We start from the raw sequence: 21,108 nt of genomic DNA on the forward strand, positions 1-21,108 counted from the left end.
ATAGCGTCAAGGACCTGAGTTCAAATCTCACCTCAGACACATGGTAGCCATATAACCTTGGGCAAGTTGCTTAGGCCTTTTGAGCTCATTTTTTGACCTATAAAATGGGAATAAGGATACTTCTTGGGGTCATTGTAAAGCTCCATGGAGATAACATGTGCTTGGCTAACCTTAGATCATTCTAAAAACATGAGCTTTTCCTAGACTGTAATATTTTAAAGCCTTCTGTAAGTCCTTCCTTCAAAGTCATAGCACTCCTCTTCAGTTTAGAATATGGTCTTCCACAGTTACTATGCCCCCCAAAACCTCAGTATCCTCCCCTCTGGTCTTTCCAGCCAACCTGGTGAGGAGCCAGCCTTCCTTGGACGAGACACACACACAGTCCGTCACCTGGCCCATGGCAGCTTCGGAGAGAATCTCTACAACTGACTTTCTGAGTGAGACTGGTCAAGTTAAAAGTGCTCACAAATAGGGCAGAAAGCACTTCATCTTTTCTGTACCTTTTTTTAATTGACCATTTAGGCAATAAAAGAGAACTAGCATTATTGGTTGTCTTTCCTTAATTAATTTGGGCTCCTCAGGACAGAAGCTGTTTTATTTCTGTTTCCGGATCCCCAGCACTTTCCAAAATGCCTCAAGTATGGGAGGTGCTAACTTAATAAATAGTTGTTGGACTGGGTGGGTAGCTTCTGTTCTCCATACATTCACATGTGCAGCCTGGAACATACTATCCCTTAGGCAAAGGACTTCAGAAATCATCTCATCCAGCCTTTTTTTTGGTGGGGGGGAGGGTTTAATAGGACTTTATTTTTTTGGGCAGACTGACTTTATTAGCCAAAGGCAGGCCTGGCACCTTAGGTGCTCTTGGGTGGGTGGGTTCGCTTCTTCTTCACCACCACTGGCTTCTGGCTTCGAAGGATGGCGCTGGCCCTGCGTAGAGCAGCCACGCGGAGATCTTTCCGGTATTTATTCTTGCGGATGATGTGCCGGACGCTGTTGAGTGTGGCCCGGGCATTTTTGTTGATTGTGGTCCTCACGTAGGAAGTGGCAGGCTTCCTCTGACCTGCCCTCCACTTCAGCACCACCACGACGCCCTTGCCATCTCGGCCGGCTCGATGCCCACCGTCTTCCGGTGGATCAGCCCGTTGTAGCGGAACGAGTTTCGGACCTTGAGATTGTTGGGCTCGGTGCTGTATGTCTGCTTGTTGCGCTTGATCAGGAAGCTGGAGCAGTTCCGAAGGACCATCCACTGCAGGTGGGCCGACATGGTGGGGGCTGCACTCGTGGCGGCTCCCGGAGACGGAAAGGCAATAGGAATTTATTTTAAGAACTGTTTGTATTGTGGATTAAAATGGAGGAGAATTTGATTGCTACATAAAGACTACGGAGAGGAGATAACACAGACAGGAAGGTGGATTAGAATCCAGGTTAGATTCTGGCACTGACGGCAATGAGTTTGCTCACACCCCAGGAGAGGGCTTTTCCTCTTCTGACTTCCAAGGACGTAAAGCCTCTACTGCAACACATTCAGATTGGCCAAGTAAGGCTCCTGCTCCTTGCGAAAAGTTTTCAAGGATACTGTTCATGACCATACGTAGGGTGTGGTGAGAGGTTGGGGCAGCAGGGGCAAGGTGGTGTCCTCCTCGTGTTTATTCATTCCGGAGCTCCGTGGGTTTCGGGCTGAGCTGGTTTTGCATCTAGCCGCATGCACCTGACCTTCCTCTGGCCCCAGCCCTCATTTTACGGAGGATGCTATTAACGCTAGGCAGCATTTCCACAGCTCAGCTTCTACAGTTTAAAACTGTCCAAGACTTCTAAAACAGCCCCCTGAGGTCTGCAACCCCCTTTACAAGTGTAGGCCGTTTGACTGGCCCCATTTTACAGATGAAGAAACTGGCGGGGGTGGGGGGGGCGGGGAGAGGGACAGAGACAGAAGATCTGCACGTGCCCTGGTCTCCATAGGGGAGAAAGATACTCAGGACTTGAACTCTGGTCTTCCAAGCACTCGATCCGCCGCCGGGTCATCTCACTGCCTCCTCTAGACTGAGACCCGGTAAACCGAGGGGGTCATACTAGATGCCTTAGGGTCGCTTCCACCTCTAAGCTCGCTCTAGCTGCCGGTCATCTCCCCACAGGATGCCGAGCCTTCACTTTGGGAGATCGCGGAATGCTCCGCAGCATTCTGGAATTCAGCTCCGCCCTCCACGCCCGCGCCTTGCAATCAGGGAGCCCCGAGGCCCCTTCACGCAGCGCAGGGGGAAAGGGTGGGGGTAGCCCGCCTCTGGCCCAATCAGCAGCTGGAAGCCCAGTCTAGCCCCGCCTCCGGAGCAAAGCCTTTGGGCAGCTCTCAGTAGCCCCGCCTCCCCTAACCCCACCCCTGCACGTAGCCCCGCCCCTCCCGCGCGCTCCCTTTGGCCGGCTCCCCCGAGCCCCGCCCCTCCCGCGCCCTCTCTTTGGCAGGCTCCCCAGAGCCCCGCCCCCTCTCAGGAACCCGAGGCCCGTGCACGAGCTCCTCCCGGCTTCTCTAGCTGCCGCTGCGGCGCCATTGGCCGAGCGGCCGCGCTAGGTTCCGCCCCCGGCGCCGGACGCGAGCACGCCAGGGGCTGCGGCGGCGGCGCGGTGGCAGCGGCGGCTCCTGCGGCGGCGGTCCCGGGGAGCGCGAGCGTCCGTCCGTCCGTCTGTCCGTGAGTCAGTCAGTGAGTTGGTCGGTTAGTCGGTCGGTCAGTCGGTCAGTCAGTCAGTCAGAGGAGGGAGGGCGGGGCCGGGCGGAAGCAGCGGCGGCGGCCGAGCAGCAGCGGACAGCTCCCGCCCCTCCTCCCCCGGGGCCCCCGGCCCGGCCATGGAGGCTGCGGCGGCGGCGGCGGCGGCGGGAGCGGGAGCCGCGTCCCCGCCCAGAGGCCCGGCCGCCCCGGAGCCCGAGGCCGCCTCACAAAATGGCGGAGGCGGGGACGCGGCGGCGGCCTCGGGCCGGGCTCGGGCCCGCGGCCTGGGCCTCAGCCTGGGGCTCGGCCGCGGCCTGGGATCGGAGTCCGAGGCGGGTGGCGCGGCGGCAGCGGCGGTGACGGCGGCCCTGGCCCTGGCCCGCGGGCCCGACGAGCTGCCCGTTAGGAGGAACTTCCAGATCCCCAGGAAGAGCCGGGAAAAGAAAGGTGGTGCTCCTAGCGTCCGCCCCGCCCCCCCTCCTCCCCTGCCACCCCGCCCCACGCGCGCCCCCGCCCACGCGCGTCCCCTGCCCCACTTGCTCCGTCCGCGCGCGCTCGCCAGCGGGCCGGGGCGGCCTGGGCGGCCTGGGCTCAGAGCTCCCCTCCGCGCGCGCCGGCGGGCTGCGGCCCCTGCCCCCCCAGTACCCCGCCCCGGACCTGCGCGAAAGTGCCAGCGCCGCGGGGAAAGGAACCGAAAGTTAACGGGCGGCCCGAGGGCTGCCGGGCGGGGAAGAGGGGATGGAAGGAGCTTGTGCCCAGGGGCCGCCTGCCTCAGTTTCCCCGCCGGTCTGATGGGAGCAGTAACGGCGCTGGTAGGGGGGGAGGAGCCCTGCGAAACCCGGTGCGGGTTCGGACACGTGGTCCGTGGTGAGTGACCCCGGGGACCGCGTCGTCCGTGGGGTCGGAGCAGCGAGTGCCAGCTCTCAGACAGGCGGGAACGGACCCGAGATCCATGAAGGCTGGCCCGGCGGCCCGTGGGTTTGTCGGCCCAGAGAACGCGCGGGTTCATGTGTCCGGACCTGGGGCATGGAGCCGGGGTGGTCCTGGGGTTTTGACCCTGGAGCCGCGGCCGGGAAGGGCTGGTGGATGGAGATCCTCTTTGGGAAAAATGCTTTAGAGCCAAGCCAGGCGTCTCCCAAGGTCATCGGCCTCAACCAGAATTGAGCTTCCAGCACGGGGTTCTTGGTTTTTGAACAGTTCGAAGGGTTGGGGGAAAATGACGCTTTCAGGGCTTAAATTCATAATCATTGGTTGTGGAAAACATGTAGACTTAAATTGAGCAAATTAAAAATGGAAGCAATTGAGGGATTATGTAATACAAAACCTTTTTAATAATTCCCTCCTGGGCTTGTTGATCCTTTGGGAAATGGTATTTTTCCATCCTTCCTTAGTGACAAAGGATGAAAAGTTTCTTGCTGGGAAGAAGGTACCAGACTCGATGAAATCTTGGATAAAAGTAAATTTGGAAGTTACCTAAATAGGTTGTGAACAACAGCTGTTCCACATAGCAAAAAGACATTTTGGTTAGGATATTCAGTATTCTTATATTGAGTGTTTCATCATCATGGACTTTATTGATTGGTGCTTACCTGGAAACTTTATTTTTTAAAAATTAATTTTTTTTTTCATTTATGACACTCAGTTCCACAAGTTTTTGAGTTCCAAATTTTCTCCCCCTCATCCTCTGCCTTCACCCTCAAAGACTTGCCTGGAAACTTTATGAGAAAAATTCAGGTTTTCGTGGTGCTTCTTGAATAAGAACTTGATTGGAAAAATGGGGAAGACCCTCTGATTTTTCATAATCCATCCCAGCATCTTGACCATTAGAAATTATTAAAGGTGATGTAAGATCAGAATTATTTTGCTTAAGAACTCAGGCAGTTATGACTTCTGGTTAGCAAAATCTTGATTTTGTATACAGGGGTGTTAGAGAGAGGATTTGCCACCTGTATAAACTATTTCTCATTTATGTCCTTTGTTGTTCCAGACTTTGAAGACATAAGTTGAGGGCGCTTGTGTATTTCTTCTGTTTGAGCATGTTTAATTACTTAGCATAGTACCCAAGGAGCATGTTGAGTTTGATTCGTAACAGTAGCACTTGGTCAGAAATAACTTCTGTTGAATTAAGGAAACATTTTCTTTAGAATCTTGAAAGGGAGATTTGACTGAAGAAAGCTGACATTCTTTGAATGAGTTTTCATTTACAGTCACTGGAAGTATCAGATGTTTGAAACTCAAGGGGACTCAAAATGACAAGTTTGGACACCAAGAAGTTAGTTTCAATTTAGAAACTTTAAGCAACGCCGGAGTCTCAACTCTTTATTTCTTTGTCTTTAAAAAGCTTACATTTTTTGGGGGGAAGACAACATGGACCTACAGAAGTTGTATCCACCTAAATCAGTAAATACAGAGTAGGTCTATGGTAACTTTGGGGGGACTTTAGAAGATCATGGAATTGGGGAAAACCTGTCAGAGGTGGTACTTAACATAAATTAGTCTTTTTAAACATTTTTAAACTTTATTTTTAATATAATTTTTTTAAAAATTATGTGTAAAGATAGTTTTTAGCCTTGATTTTTTTATAAGATTTTGAGTTCCAAATTTTTCTCTCTCCCTCCCCTCTACCTCCCCAAGATGGCAAGCAATCTGATATAGATTATACATGTGCCACCATGTTAAACATGTTCCCACATTAGAGACTCAGCTCTTTAGACTAACATGCATTAAATTTTTTTTCATGCTTTATTTTTGGTTAGGTTGTTCTTTATAGTGGAATGTAACATACGTAACGTAGCCAAAATGTTACAAAGGTCCAACTTTGTTCCTGGATCCTATACAGCTGACACTTGATTAACTGAAAAGCTGAATTTGCTACTTTCCCCAAAACTCTAGTCAGTCAGTTATCCATATTTGTCTTTGGGGGTCAGTTCATATTCTTGAAGCTATCCCTCTGGCATCTTAAATAATTGTTCTAGTTAGATTCATTTCCCACAATTTGTACCTTTTAGTATAATGCAATTTAGGAATGATTTTCTGAATTTAAAAATTAATTTTGATTAGTATCTTTTATTTTTGCATCACCTTTTGTTTCCAGATATCTTTTCCCATATCCAGTGACTATCTCTTTTAGCTGAATAGAAAGGAAAAAGAAAACATTTCAGCAGAATTAAACCAGCATGTCACCTAAGGATCACAGTATATTCCACATTATTTCTTAATAAGCAAGTTGGTAGAACTGGATAGAAGGAAAGATCTTGATATCCCATGACCAACAGTCTGAGTTTTCAATGGACTAACTTAAAAAGTCCTGTCAGATGTTTTAATATAGTCTTAAATTATGGTATGTTTCATACTGCCAGTAAATGTTATTGGTAAAATAATAAATGCCTTATGTTTCTTTGGTGCTTTATGGTTGATAAAAACACCTTCACAAATATTCTCACTATAAACAAAGTACAGCTTTTTTTGGTAAATAGTATTTTATTTTTTCCAATTACATGTATAGTGTTCACCATTTTTTTAAATAAGATTTTGAGTTCCACATTTTTCTCTTTCTCCTCCCCAAGACTGAAAGCAATGTGATAAAGGTGCAATCATATTAAACATATTTCCCCAGTAGTCTTGTTCTGGAAGAAAAAACAGAACAAAAGGGAAAAACCACAAAAAGACAAAAAAAGTGAAAATAATATGCTTTGATCTGCATTCAAACGCCATAATTCTTTCTCTGGATGTGTATGGCATTTTCCATTATGAGTCTTTTAGAATTGTCCTGAGTCATTGTATTGCTGAGAAGAGCTAAGTCTATCATAGTTGATCATCACACAACATTCACTTGGCATCAATTCATGTTCATGTAAGTCTTTCCAGGTTTTCCTGAAATCTACCTGCTCATCATTTCTTATAGCACAATAGTATTCCATTACATTCATATACTGCAATTTGTTCAGCCATTCCGCAGTTGATAGGTACCACCCCACTACAAAAAGAGCTGCTATACATAATTTTGTACATGTGGGTCCTCTTCCCTTTTTTTATGATCTCTTTGGGATACAGACCTAGTAGTGGTATTACTGGATCAAAAGGTATGCAGTTTGATTGCTCTTTGGGCCTAGGTCCAAATTAAAACACAACTTTTTAATCGACTGATTAAATGTCATTTCACATTTTGCACTTGAGGCAGAGGTTAAGTTGATTTGATCAAAAAATCAGGTGGCTGATCCAGGAGAGCTAGGTCTTCTGGCCCCTAGGCCATATTCCTTCTGTTCTATGTTATCATCTAGAATTAGCCTATTTAGAGAAATATCGAAGGTGGTCAACCAGCTATATTTACTTTTGAAGCTTCAGGACAGCTCCCATCATGTCCCAGCTTCTGGGCAACTTGTTTTGAAGGCCATACTTAAGCAATTGATTATGAAGGGTAGCATGGGTGAATTGGGAGGAATACAAGAGAAATGAAAAGATACCTAGGTTCTAGTCTCTGCCACTTAGATAGGCCATGTGAACTTGGGGTCAGAGCCAGTTCCCATTTCCATCCCTTAGTTTCACCTGTGAAATGAATGGAGGACAAGAAAATCTCTACTGAGATGATGTATTTCATAGGGTAGCAAGGTAGGTTTTTGATATGCAGAACAGTTCAGGAATTTTTTAGTCAGTGCTTATTAACTTGCATTATGCCCTACTCAACAATGTATTACTTTTGACAGTGCAAAGAACTCACTGTCTATTTCAGTAGATTTTAGCTTGTCAAATTTGGAAGCTAATAGATGTTTGGAAACTGATTCCTTTGTATAAAGTGCTAAGTATATAATTTGTAGGTGAAATTTTGTCCTGAAGAGAAGTGAATGGGACACTTGGTTTGGGGCAAGATAACAACCCTGGGTAGTTTATCATCTGCCTTCTGGGCCTCAGTTTGCTCTTATTGAATATTAAAGTGGGTTAGATTGAAGGTCCAATTTCTAAGGTCACTGACTGCTCTGAAGTAGATGAACTATTTTTGAGTGTGGAAAACAGGAGTTTTAATATTGAATTTTTTTTTGCATGTTAGACTAAATCATAACTTTTCAAGAGGATAGGTTGCTGGAATAGAAACTTGATAAAAATATATTAACAATAGGAGTAAATCATTAAGGATGCTGTTAAAGATTGAATAGTTGTTTTCTTAAGTGATTTAGCTTGGCATAGTGGACCTGGAGTCAGGACTCAGTCTAGCTTTGCTTCCTCACCAATGTCAAACTTGGAGTCGCTGTGTGATCCTTAACTGTATCTTCTTAGGCTCCTACCTAAGGCTAGATATTGCATAAATAGTTATTCATCTTCCTTGAGAGTGAGAGTTTCCTCACCCAGAGTTGCCTACATGAAATCACAGGTGTGGACCAAATAATTTATCTGCTTAGACATTTAAATTTGGTTCATCAAAAAAAAAATAGTGATCTACATAAAGTAAGCTCTTATTTGTTTGGAGAAAAAGTATTATCATTTTCTCAAGGATATTGTTTCTGCTGTACTCAACTTTAGGGACATCTTAAGAGGTGATAAAGATGAAATTGGCAACACCAACTTTAGCTGCGGTGCTGGAAATCAAGTACTTATTGAAAATGGTGACACATCTGCTTTACATAAGTGGCTCATTCTGAAGATCTTCCAGTAAAGCTGTTTTTATGTAACGAGCTGGCTTAGGAAGGAGCCAACACCAATTAGGCAGAGGTGGTGGCCTAGTGGCCACAGTCTTTTGGCTTTGGTTTTTTAGTTTAGTTTAGTTTTTTTTTGGTGGAGGTATGGTGCACCTAGCTGAGGGACAGGTGTGGAGAGAGCATGGTACTGTACGATAAAGCTAATGTAGATATCTTCTTTTTAAATTTTTAAAAACTTTTTATTTAAAATTTTGAGTTCCAAATAGTTATCTTTTGGAATGCAGATTTCTTTCAGAATTCTTTCCTGGAATTTGAATAATTCCAACTTACTTGAAGCAAGAACTGTCTGCAATTTATTAGCTTAATTTTTGTAAGGGAAATGGAACTAAGCATTTATTAAGTGCTAGGCACTGTGCTCACACTTGTCAAACACATCATTTGTATCAAAGAATGTTAATATATTCATTCACATTTTAACTTAGATATTCTTAATAAATAAAATATTTGTGAATCTGAATTGTTTTAAATTGACAAAGGATGCAGGAATTTTGACTAGGAAATAATTTAAAAACACCTGAACTGATTTCCTCCCTTCCATCCCCCATATTTCATTCAGGGACTGTTTTCTTATTCACAGTCTAGTTAGTGTGTGGCCATTTTGTTTGTTTTTAAGATGTTAAGGGTGGGAATTGTCTTTTGGGGAGAGAATAAAGTAAATTTTTTTGTGATAAACATCGGGCCTTCTTGGGACATGCAGCATGATTTAATTTAAAAAAAAACCCTATTTTTATGCTGCTTTGAATGGTTTGAACCAAGTTTTAATTTATAATCCAACAAATGGTAAATGGATCCTAGAACTAGAAGGGATGCCTTACGCCATTTCTTTCACTTTATAGATAAAACAGACAGGGTGAGTGGTGACTGACTTAAACAAGGCCACACAGTAATGCAGAGCCATAATCGCAGTCCAGATTTTCCAATCTGACGCAGGGCTTCTTATTATTTTAAAAGATGTGGGCCCTGGAAAATGAGTTTGTTTTTTTTTTTCAGCCCTATTGAGTAGAGAGAGAAAATTTATTTAAAAAAAAAGGCTTAGAAGAGAATTGTAATACGCATATTTTTAAACCCATTAGCAACATAGCGATGTATTGTTGCATGTACCTTTGCTATAGTCTTCATCATATTTGGATAATGCAGAGAGGTGAAGGCCTGGAAAAACCAGAGAGAATGTTTTTTCTGAAACTTGCTCTTTTTTGGAACCTTCATGATTATATTAATATTATGTTGCTGAATTCAGATTTGAAATTTTATAAAAAATTTATGTACATCTTAAGTTATTTGATTTTTCATAACTAAAAGTTGAATTTAACATCAATAAGCTAGTCGTGCAGTTTTGAATAGATTTGTAAGTTTGCATAAGTAAGTTTGATAATTTTATTTTTTTCTCTTTCACGGTGAGTTTAGGTTGCTTTTCATTAATCAAATTTGCTGTAATTTGAAATGATTATCTAAATCCATGTAATGAGCCATGTATAAATAGCATGCTAATAAATTAGTGTGCTACTTTGTTTAATGGTAATAAGCTCTTCTACAAATGAAGATTCAGTAGGTTAGGACACAAAAATCCAAGTTTTCAAGTGAAGAAACTTAAGTTCAGGATAGTACAAAATCCCCAACCTGAGTTATTTCTTTATGATATTATAACTGCTAGGGTTACAAGAACAATATATTTAACTATTCATTATGTCACCATATCAGCTAACTGAAAAGGAGTCAAGGTCAATCAAATTTATGGCAAAAAGAAAAAATGAAGTTCTAAGAGAGGTTGTTTTCCAGTAATCACATTTGCCATAACTTTTCTATGGTTCTGATATGTATAGCTACAGGTAGATACTGCCTAAATATCATTAAGATGTATCATATTCTTACTTAAATTCTAATACCAGGTCTTTTTTATTTTATAGTATTTTATTTAATATTTTAAAGCTTTAAGGCTCGCACTCTATGATGAACAGTATATAATTATTTAAAAAAGACAAAATTTGATTTGTTCTTTTTAATGGCCTTAAAGTTTGCAAAACCTACACCACTCTGATTTTAACTACTTGGAACTTCCTTGATTGAAACATTTGGCCAGTTTATTTATTAGTAATTGGAAAGAACTGATTTCACTATTTCCTCTCTTGCTACACACTGAATTGTCAAGTGGTTGTTTGGTGATTTGTGAAGAAGAAAAGACTTGGTATGTCTTGGTTTCTTTTAATGTTATTTCAAATTGTTTATGTTTAACCGCCCCACCCTCCAATAATTAAAAAAAGTATTAATAACAGATACTTTAAAAAGTTGCTAATCTGTATGCCTTTATTTTATTTTCTAAATTTTTAGCACTTTTTCAGCCAGTAACGTCAGGCACCCGAGAGTTCGAAGATATTCTGAAAGTTCTACACTCATCTTACCTTGAGCCAGGATCAGTGACTAATTTTAACTACAGACGGGCTAGTTTGGTTCATAATGAGCTTTTGGAAAAGGAGGTAGGTTCTTAATAAATATATTTATAGTAGGCATTTTTAACAGTTTCTGACTTTGTAAATAAGTGAAATACATTTTACATTTTCCCCCTTAAACTATCATAACATCTTTGAGTAAATTGAAATAAAGAAAATGAAAATTTTCTTATTTGGTAGTATGTTCATTAATGGTTGAATTCTCACAATCTCTCATGCTATTATTGTGGAGGAGATGGGAGTGACTTGGGCTAGACCATAGTATAGTTAGATGGATTTGGAATTGGTTGAATGAATGGACTCAGTGTCATCAATGGGATTTCATCATCATAGATATAGGTCTCCAGTGGCATGCCTCAGGTATCTGAACGCAGTCCCAAGATTTCTGACATTTTACTAAGTGATTTGAATAAAAGGATATAGATTATATGTTTTTGAAATTTGCTGATGAGGGATAGCCATGGTATGTTGGTAAATGTTTTAATAATTGTCTCTCTGGAATGTACTCACCCCAGCCTTGATTTGTAGTGCTCGATGCTGTCTGATGTGTAAATGCTCAGACCGAAAATTTAACAGTTGACTCTCAAGAGAGACTTGCAACTGGCTCCAGCATAGCCCTGGGATAGTTAACTCTACATAGAGTCAGAATTCAGAAAGCTCTTGACAGGCTAGAACAACAAATGAGATGGAATTTAATAGGGATAAATGTAAAGTATTGTATAGCTTTAGAAACAACTTCACAAATCTCATTTGACCAGAGAACAGTTTCTGAAAAGCTCTGGGTATATAAAGCCAACTCGATCAGGAGTGTGATAATTAATGGTAGCCATGGAAAAGAAGCGATCCTGAGGCTGTAGTAAGAGAGACGCCCTTTCCAGGCATGAGGGGCTGACGATAGTCTCATTGCTTTGAGCCCTGGTCTGATTGTTATTTGGAGTTTTGTGTTCTGGAAACCACATTTTCGGAAGACATCATTAAGCTGGAGGGTATCCAGAGGAAGGTGACCAGGAAGGCAAAGGGCCTCTAGATCGTGTCCTAATGTGAGAGTCAATTGAAGGAATTTGGGACTGTATGGCCTTGGAAAAGAGAAGATTCAGGGCTGATGTAAGTCAGGTATTTGAAAGGGTGTCATGCAGCAGGAGGCTTTGTTATATCGAAGTAGTAGCAATGGGTAAAAGTGCAAGAAGTTACATTTAGGCTTCATGTAAGAAAAAACTGTGATGTAGATAAGATTCTTTTCTGAAGTGGGTTGGGTATGGTCAGAGGTTCTCAGCCATTTTTGTGTAAGGGATCCCTTTGGCAGGCTGGCAATGCCTCTGGACTCCTCCTCAGGAAAAAAAGTTTTTAAATGCATGAAATAACATAAATCTGTAATTTATTTCCATGGCAAGGGTGCAGAGCCCTCTAAAGTCTGCGCATAGACCCGAGAGACCCCTGTGGAGACCACTCACATCCTTCCCAGTTTTAATCTGTGACTGTGTCTTAGATTGGAGGCAGGGGCTGCTGTGAGCTGACATGACCCCAAGAATGGCTAGAAAATAATGACCTGTGGAAAGCACAAGTATGTGCTCATTCCAGATGTGAAGTGACCCTTATTGAAAGTTGATGGGCAAATGAAGGTAGTGATTGAGTTCTGAATTAAAACTTCTTCACATTATGTGGAAGGGTATAGGAGGTGACTAACTGGAGAATTGGCCTTGGAGCTAGGATGGCCTGGGTTTGAGTCCTGCCTTCTGGCAAGTAACCTCTCAGTGCTCTAGGCCAGAGGGGCCAGACGGGACCTGCAGACTTCACTCAGCCTCCAGCACTCCCAGCCAAGTAGGGCTTGAACCAGATTAAAATACAATTGGGAAATAGTGAACAAAATAAATAAAAAATGTAACAAAACATATATTACATTTTAAAACTGATGTGGTTTGAGGGGCTCAGGGACCCCTCAAGGACCAGGGACTAGATAGGGTCGTCTGAAATGAATTCATGGACTCAAGCATTCTTTAAGTCAAGGTGGCAGAGGTTTATTGTAACATCAGTCTGGTGGGCAGAGCTCCTTAGGGAACTTGCAGCCTAACAGGAATGATGCCAGAGCTTACATAGGAAAAGTAATGGATTATCTGGCAGATACACTAATAAGGTGATAATTTACAATCTCCGTCACAGGTGTTATTCACTACTGGAGACCCCGGGAAGGGGTTTCTCAGGGACGTATTTTTGGTCTGTTACATCTGTAGCAAGATGGCTTTGAGAGTTGACGTGTATAGCTTGACCTCTGGATTGTATACAGTAACTTTGGGAATCAATACAGGATGATTCTGTTGTTACAAGATAGTCCTGTTTTTACAAGAGAATTTCTTCAGAGGTCAGCTTGTTCTTGTGACAGGGAAAGATAGATTTTTTTTTTTTTTTACTGGGCCCAATCATGAGTAATTGTGGGGAAAGGTAGTTTGTCTTACTGGGACCCACTCATGAATTATTGCTAGGCACAGTGTCCTTGGGCTGGGGGAGAAATGTGATTTTGGAATTGGGGTCCAAGCACAAGCATCCAAGCACCCCATCAAAATTTAAGTCAATACGCAGCCCACAGGGATCCTTAATAGAAGAATTAATGGCCCCCATTTTTATTTTGAGTTTGATACCACTGTGCTAGTAAAAAGGTATCAGTCCCAAATGGAATCAGGGCTGTTTGAAGCCGCCTCCAGCTTTTTGTAGGTTGGAACCTTAACTCTAGGTGACCCCTCAATTTTGTCATAGAAACTGATTTCCTTGAGCCAACAGAATGTTTTGACTAATCTGTTATGGTACTGGGCTTTTTTTTTTTTTTTTAAGAAGAGGATCAGGATGTGGCTTAAAGATTAGCACCTGTAAAACCTTGCACTCACTTGTTCTTTTTTTAAAAACTATATAAGCAAGGAGAATTTTAGGGGAATTTGTAGCCTCCTGCAGACTACCTGCATATCCACATTCTGGGTGATTGTTCTTGAAGAAATGAAACTTTCATCATCTCTCTTCAGATGTTTGTGGTATCAGATTTTTGACCTGTCTTTATGCAATTAAGAATGTAAGTTGCAGAGAGGGAATTACCTTTACTAGTGCAACCACAAGTCTGGTCCCTCCCCTGTATGTGAAAAATTCTGTGATACCAAGGTATTCCCCAAAGGTGATTAAGTTGTGTCAGATTATTGCTATATTTAGTGATCTATTCAGTTGGAATGGGACAGTTAACGTTAAGAAAGTAACACTCATAGGTTAGAGGGAGGGTTTAGTGGTTCCCCCAAGACAAGTTTCAGAAAGGGAAAAACATGGTCCATTCCCTCCAGGAGCTGATATTTTAATGGAGGGGACAACATGCCAAAACAACTCTATCTACAAGATGGACATAGCACAAATAGAAGGGAACCTCAGGGGGAAGGCACAAGCGGTAGGGAGGGCTGGGAAGAACCTCCTGAAGGTGGAATTTGAGTTGAGTCTTGAAGGAAGCCAAGACAAGCATGAAGTGGAGGTGAGGAGGAAGGGTGTTCCAAGTATGGGGGATGGCCAGGGCAAAGGCAAGGACAGAGTGGGGAGATTGAGTAGCATATGTTGAGATCCTGGATTGTAGAGGGAAGTGTAATGTAAGGAAACTGGGAGGGTTGGAAAGGGCCAGGTGGTGACTGGCTTTAAATGCCAAAGAGAGCATTTTATATTTGTCCTGGAGATAACAGGGAGTCACTGGTGTTTATCGAGTAGGGAGTGAGATGGTCAGATATGTGCTTTAGCAAAATCACTTTGATACCAGAGTGGGGGATGTGTTTACATTAGAGATGCCAGGTTAGGAAGTATAAGACTTGGCAACTGGCTGGCTGTGGACTGAATGTGGGGAAGAGGGAGTTGGAGATGGCACTGAGGCAGCAAGCCTCCTGCTGTCCTTAACAGTAAGAAGGAAGTGAGGAAGAGGAGAGTTGGGAAGGAAAGATGAATTCTGTTTTGGATGTTTATTTGAGAGGCATCCAGGACAGTCAGTTTGAAATATCCAAGAGCCAAGCGGAAAGAGGACTGGAGCTTAGGAGAGAGGGCTGCCCTAGAGATAGGGGAATCATTAGTGAGACTTGAATTCAGAACCAGCTGAAGACCCTTACTTGCAGTGTGACTCTGGGCAAGTCATTTAACCCCTGTTTGCAGAATTGTGAGCATCAAATGAGAGAATATTTGTGAAAGGACTTAATGCCCAGCACAGTGTTTATCCTCCCCTCCTGTAGAATTGTTAAACTGTTGCAACTATGAGTTAGCCGTTATGCTAAGCGGTAGGGAGGCGGAGATAAAAATGAAACAATGTTATCCTCAGAGACTTTATTTTGTTGGTGGATGCAACATGTATTCAGATAAGTATACAGAATATCTACAATGCAATTTGGGGGAGGTTTCCAGCGACTGGGAAGGATTCCTAGAAGAGGTAGCCCTTGAATATGTTCTGAAGGCCACTAGGGAGTCTAAGAGGCCTAAATAAGGAGAAAATGCGTTCTAGGCATGGAAGACAGCCTGGGTAAAGGCTCTGAGAGCATGTGTGAGGCACAGCAGTGAAGCTGGTTTCACTGAATTGAAGCAGGTGGGGTTGTAGCCAGCTTGTGAATCAGGTTTAAAGACCAGGCTCTGGAGTTTTATGTGATCTCAGAGATAATAGAGCTACTGGAATTGATAGAGTAGGAGAAGGATGTGGCCTGACTTGCATTTTAGGAAAGCAACTAGGAGTTTTGTGGAAGTTGGATTTGGAGACGTGAGAGAATGGAGACAGGCCAGAAATGAGATTCTGTTGCCACTGTTTGGGTAAGAGGCTGCTGGCTGGACAGGTGCAGGCTATGTGTTGGTGAAAAAAGTGACAGGATTTGATGATGATTGATTTCATTTGTGATGTGAAGGAGAGGTTGTGAACTGGTGTGACTAGAAGGATGATGGTTCCCTCCACAGAAATAGAGAAGTTTCAGAGAGGTGTCTCTTTGGTTGGGAAATCAATCAATCAGTAAGCATTTATTAAGCACCTATATGTGCTAGGTACTCTGCTAAGCTCTGGGGATACAGGTACAAAGAGTGAAACAAATTCTGCTCCCAAGGAGCTTACCATCAAATACATGAAGGTGAATTAGAATGTGAGCAAGTTGAGTTAGATGGGTGGGCTGCAGCAGTTGGGAAGATCAGGAAGGAAGGACTTCGTGCAGAAGATTGTGCTTAAGGGGAGAGAAGGACTCTTGAGGAGGAGGTGAGGTGGGAAGTGTGTTGTGGTTATGTGGTATGGCCCATGCAGAGACATGGAAAAAGTGATGTTATGTCATGTCAGTATTTATGAAGCACCTAGCATGTGCTCATTAGGCATGGTGCTGAGTGCTGAGGAATATGTAGGCTAATCATGTTGAGCAGAGAGAAGTTTGTTGGTATTGCAAAGGTCAGTGAGTCTGGGATGACAGGTTAGGGCCAGCTGGTGAAGGGCTTTAAAAGCTGAAGAGCAGAGTTTAGCTTAGAGGTGAGAGGAAGCCTTGGACTTTGTTGAATATTGGAGTTATGTGATCAGATCTGTCTTTGATCCTGTATCCTTTGATACAGAGTCACTATCATTGTGACATGGTCAAATCTGCTCTAAGGAGAATTCCTTTGGCAGCAGTGTTAAAAATGAACTAGGAGGGAGGGATTTGAGGCAGGAAGACCATAATGGCTTTTGCCATAATCTAGCTGGGAGATTGGGGGGTGGGGAACGGGGATGACGGGGGACCTGAGCCAAGGTGGTAGCTGTATGAGTAGAGACTTAGCCAGGTCAACTTCAGCATTTGCTATATCTCTTTACCTCATCGTCCTTTTATCCACTATTTTGTGGGGATGACGGTAATGCCTGCCTCAGTGGGTTGTTGTAAAGGTGCATACACCTTAGGGAGTATGGTCACCTGAGAATTAGCTATCAGCATCCCTGAGAAAGATCCTGCACCCTCTGGTAACATGTCCACTTTGGTATTTCATAGTTGTATGATCGGATTCTTCAGTCTTTCTGTAAACAGTATACAGGACTTGGCAGTTAAACCACAGTGCACTAGGTCCAGCATATAAACAGTTAAATATGGGCCTTTCTCTTACTGCCTTTCTGTCTGTGTAGGGATAAGGACTAAACTTGTAATTTCATTGGCAGAGGTAATTCTCAGGTGACCAGACTCCCTCTGCCTAAGCAAGTCAGCACCATCTCTGCACTCCAGAGACTTAGCTATGCTGAGAGATTGTCACATACACAGGGTGAGTCTGAAGTGGTTTGTAGATAGAGGTGCAGATATACTGAAGGTGACAGTTGGAGACTGGTCTAAATTGGAGTATTAAATCATTTGTTATAAAATTATTAAATGCCAGTGTAAACAATTAGACTTGCTTTCTAGTTTATTTACTTGAAGTATATTTCTATGCATAAAGTCATAACTTTTCAGTTACTGTATTTCTACTAGAATTCACTTTTAATTTTTCATGGTTTCAGGTTGTGCTCTGGTTTTTCTATTTTTGCTTTGCATTTTTTTATAAATACCTCTCCATTGCTCTTTATAGTGCTCCATCTTGGTGACCTCCACTGCATTTTAGGATTCCATTCTGTTAGTTTACCATAATTTATTGAATTGTTTCCTTAGTGTTAGAGAAGAGGTGGTAGGGGTGGAATAAATGGATTAAGTTGTTCGAAGACCTAGATTCAAGTCTTGCTTTAGACACTTAGTAATTGTGACTCAAGAAATCTTCAATTTCTTTGAACAAACATGAGTTCACTTCATGGTAAGAGGTGATAATAGTTATAGGGTTATTGGGAAGCTCATATGAAGTATGTAAAGGACTTTGCAAAACATTTTGTACTTTATATGAGTTGATACTTTCATTAATATTTGGGTTCCATTTTTTACTATATTGCTGCTATACACATCTTTAATATTTACTTCTTTTTTTTAAATAGCATTTTTCAGTTTATATTCCTGATGATGGGAAAATACTTCTATAATGTTAATGGGAATGTGAGTACATGTAAAGAAGGCTGGCTGTCTAGTGGCGTAGTACTGGAAAGGCAGTCGAGACTGTCAGCCTCAGAGTTTGGTTTAAGAAAGATCAACAGAATTTGATTGTATGCATGTTTTATTGCTCGCAAGCTGGTGGCATGCATGTGGAGCTGCAGTCGGAACTGAGTTCAGGAAAGGGTTAGGTGAGGGGAATTATAAAGCCATAAAGCAAGGAAGTATCCCTAACTCAGGATGTCTGTCCTTTTGTTAGCCAAGATTACAGTGTCCATAAGGCAAGGAAGTACCCTGAGTCAGGATGTCTGTGCAAGCTTAAATCCAGTTTTGTGGTTGCTGACACAGGAGGAGGATTTCAGGTTCACTTGGAGAGATTGTAGAGGATCATTGTTCTGTCAGTCCAGAAGGGCTGAAGTCATCCTCCTTGATTGGCCAGTCCAGTGTTTCGGCCTTTGGGTGATAAGGGGCTCAAGCAGATCTCACAAGACACAGAAAGTGTGACAGAAAATTGATTTTAGAAAATTAAAAATAATCTGACTAGATTTCTTTCTAACCTGGCAGTTTTCGAACAATATAGAATATTCTTGAAAGTAGTACTCTTATTTCAAGCCCTAATCACCTCTGGGTTATATAGACTGCTATTTTTAACAGTTCACAGAGAAACGGAGAGAGCTGAGATTTGATGGTCGTTCAGATAAAGAACTTGCAGAATCCTATGCGTTTCTGATGGTTGATCGGCCTCAGGTGAGTATATCCATGTACTAAAAATTAAGTTTCAGGGCATTTTAATTACTGAATAGCAAATTTGAAATTTCTGGGGCTTTTTAATTTTTTTTGATACAATGACATTCTTCTACCAAAGTACACAATAGGACTTGGTAAGTAACACATTATTATTTTATAGCTGATATTTTTCCCGCTTGTAAAATCCAGAAGAAAATTTTCATATACCTTACGTTTTAAAATGTCTTTATTCACTTTTTGTCTTATTTCTTGAAGTGTGTTCCTCAGGCAGCTTTTTGTGACTCCTGATGTGGAAGTGACCTTGGTTTCTGCAGTGCTATTCCAGTGCCTTATGAGACCTAGAAGGTTATACTATGCTCGAGAGAGAAATGTCACTCAAGTCCTATGTAGCTCTTTTGCCTGTCATGAGGCTGATAGAAAAGGGACCAGAGGATGCTTATGAACCATGTAGTTTGTAGACTGTCAATAAACATTAATTCAACCAATAGTAATCTAAATGTTAGACTTGTGTCCTGCAACCAGTTACCATAGTACTGGAGAAATAGAATCGTATCAAGATGGACTAAATGACCCTGTGTCGGGTATTAACATCTTGAGCTGGATGTCCTGGAGGTATTGCATATGTGTCCAGGACTGACTCATCTTTTGACTCCTGACCTTTCTTTTTCAGTGAAGGTGTCCACCTCTTTGCAGTCACCCAGTTCTTCTTCACCTTTTTTTTTTTTATTAATTTCTTTATTTATTTTTAGTTTACCACACACGGTTCTACATAGTTTTGAGTTCCAGATTTTCCCCCCTCCCTCCCCCCTCCCTCCCCAAGATGGCATGGAATCTCATATAACTGTCATGTATAACTTCGCATTGAATTAATTTATGCACTAGTCAAGTCGTTCTTCACCTTTTATATCCAGTTAGTTGCCAAATTTCCTCTTTTCTAACTTTCCAACATTCATCCCCTTTACTGGTTGGTACTTGGTAGGACCTGCCTACAGCTTGTCGTAGTCATTGGCAGAGCCTGAAAGAACCAGTCAGTGACACTGACCTGGAGCATCAGAGCTGGACCCTTTAGTGAAGGAGAGTTTGTCTCAGTGGGGAAAAAAATTTCCAATTCAAATAGGGCTCAACTTCTTTTAAATTTTTATTTTTTCCTCCATTGTAAAGTTTAAACTAACTTTAGTGCTTCACTTATAGTCTCTGCATATCTGTTCCGACATGGTTTTTGTGTTAAGGCTTTACCTTTCAAGCTTAGAGGTCAAGTTTCGATGGTCAACTATTCACTTCTATTTTTGTGGCCCTTTGAATTCCATTCGTGCTTCCTGCTCTTCGTGATGTAGCCTGGGATAAAGGCTTCTCTGTTGAACATATTTTACCAACATCACTACTTTTTTTATGCCCTTCATAGAGCTTTTTCAGCACAAGGACTTTATATCAGAATAAACATGTAGCAGTAGAATTATTAATCTTTGTGTTTTGAATCTCTAGGGGGGATTTTCTTTTTCCCTAATGGGATTTTTTTTTGTTTTGGGTGGGGTAGAAGACATTTCATTTCATTCTAGGAATTATATAGGTTGGTGGCAGGATTGCACATTGAATACTGTCAGCTCAGCATGCCCTAAGAAGAAAATGTCTGAATTTGCACATTTTTTTTCTTATAAATATACAGGGTGTCCCAAAAGTTTTAGTGCAGTTTTAAGTTTTAATTGAGCTTAAAATGATACTGAGACTTTTGGGACACCCTGTATAGTTCGTATTTTAGTTCATCAGCTCATTTCTTCCTGTCTTCTCTAGCAGATTGCCCCTCTGTCATGCCTGTTTTTGCTAATTTTCAGTTTCCTTGTCTATGAGGTGCTTTCCTGCTGGCTGCAAATGGGCCAATATCTTTCCCATCCTCAAAAAAACCCTCATTTGGTCCCTCCTTCCCTGCTAGCTGTCATCTTTTTTTCCTTTCCTTTCCTGGCTATTTTCCTAGCTTTTATGACGCTCGACTCTTTCTCCTACCTGTCTGACTGCTCCTCCTCTGTCTCCTTTGCTGGATCTTCGTGTTGTGTCTGCTAATGGAGGGGTCTGGCGCTCCCCACCTCTTCTGTCCTGGGCTTTCTTTTCCCTCTATATTATTTCACTTGGTTATTTCATCAACTTTCATGGATTCAACTGTCATCTCTATGCGGATGATTCTTAGATGCGTTTGTCTAGCCCTGACTTTTCTTCTGGTCTCCAGTTTCTTGTCTTCACCTCCCTATTGGCCATTGCTAACTGGATGTCTTGTCTCAACATTTCACAGGCTGTACTCATCATCTTTCCTTCCAAGCCCTCTTCTCTTCCTAATTTTTTTTAATTACTGTGGAGGGTTCCACCAATGCCCAAGTCATCCAGGCTTGCACCCAAAAGGTCCTCCTTGATCCCCCTCTCACTCCACTCCTACCCCATAGAGAATCAATCATCATGTCCTAATGGTCCTACTTTTTGTAACATCTCTTGTTGAGGTGCCTTTCTTTCCTTTGACACTGCCTTTGCCCTGGTGCTGGCCTTCATGACC

At 42.4% G+C, this 21,108-nt stretch overlaps 1 protein-coding gene and 1 pseudogene across 5 annotated transcripts in view; one reads left to right on the forward strand and one right to left on the reverse strand.

Moving 5' to 3' along the window:
- Positions 1–807: 807 nt before the first annotated feature.
- On the reverse strand, positions 808–1,267 carry LOC118831771 (annotated as a pseudogene).
- A 1,398-nt stretch (positions 1,268–2,665) lies between these two features.
- TASOR (transcription activation suppressor) overlaps positions 2,666–21,108 on the forward strand; it is an 81,037-nt gene continuing 62,594 nt past the window's right edge. For 2 of the 5 annotated variants that reach the window (XR_005009134.1, XM_036738575.1), the window contains exons 1-2: positions 10,724–10,863; positions 18,480–18,572. Coding sequence is in view for 4 of the 5 variants with exons in the window: in XM_036738575.1 (XP_036594470.1) it covers positions 18,555–18,572 (18 nt within the window). In the remaining variant the exon portion in view is untranslated. Of the gene's footprint in view, positions 2,685–3,071; positions 3,150–10,717; positions 10,864–18,479; positions 18,573–21,108 lie in introns of those variants that run through there. The other 3 variants (XM_036738578.1, XM_036738580.1, XM_036738577.1) reach the window with 3 other exon arrangements.

The sequence above is a fragment of the Trichosurus vulpecula genome, chromosome 9 (assembly GCF_011100635.1).
Source record: "Trichosurus vulpecula isolate mTriVul1 chromosome 9, mTriVul1.pri, whole genome shotgun sequence".
Classification (NCBI taxonomy): domain Eukaryota; kingdom Metazoa; phylum Chordata; class Mammalia; order Diprotodontia; family Phalangeridae; genus Trichosurus; species Trichosurus vulpecula.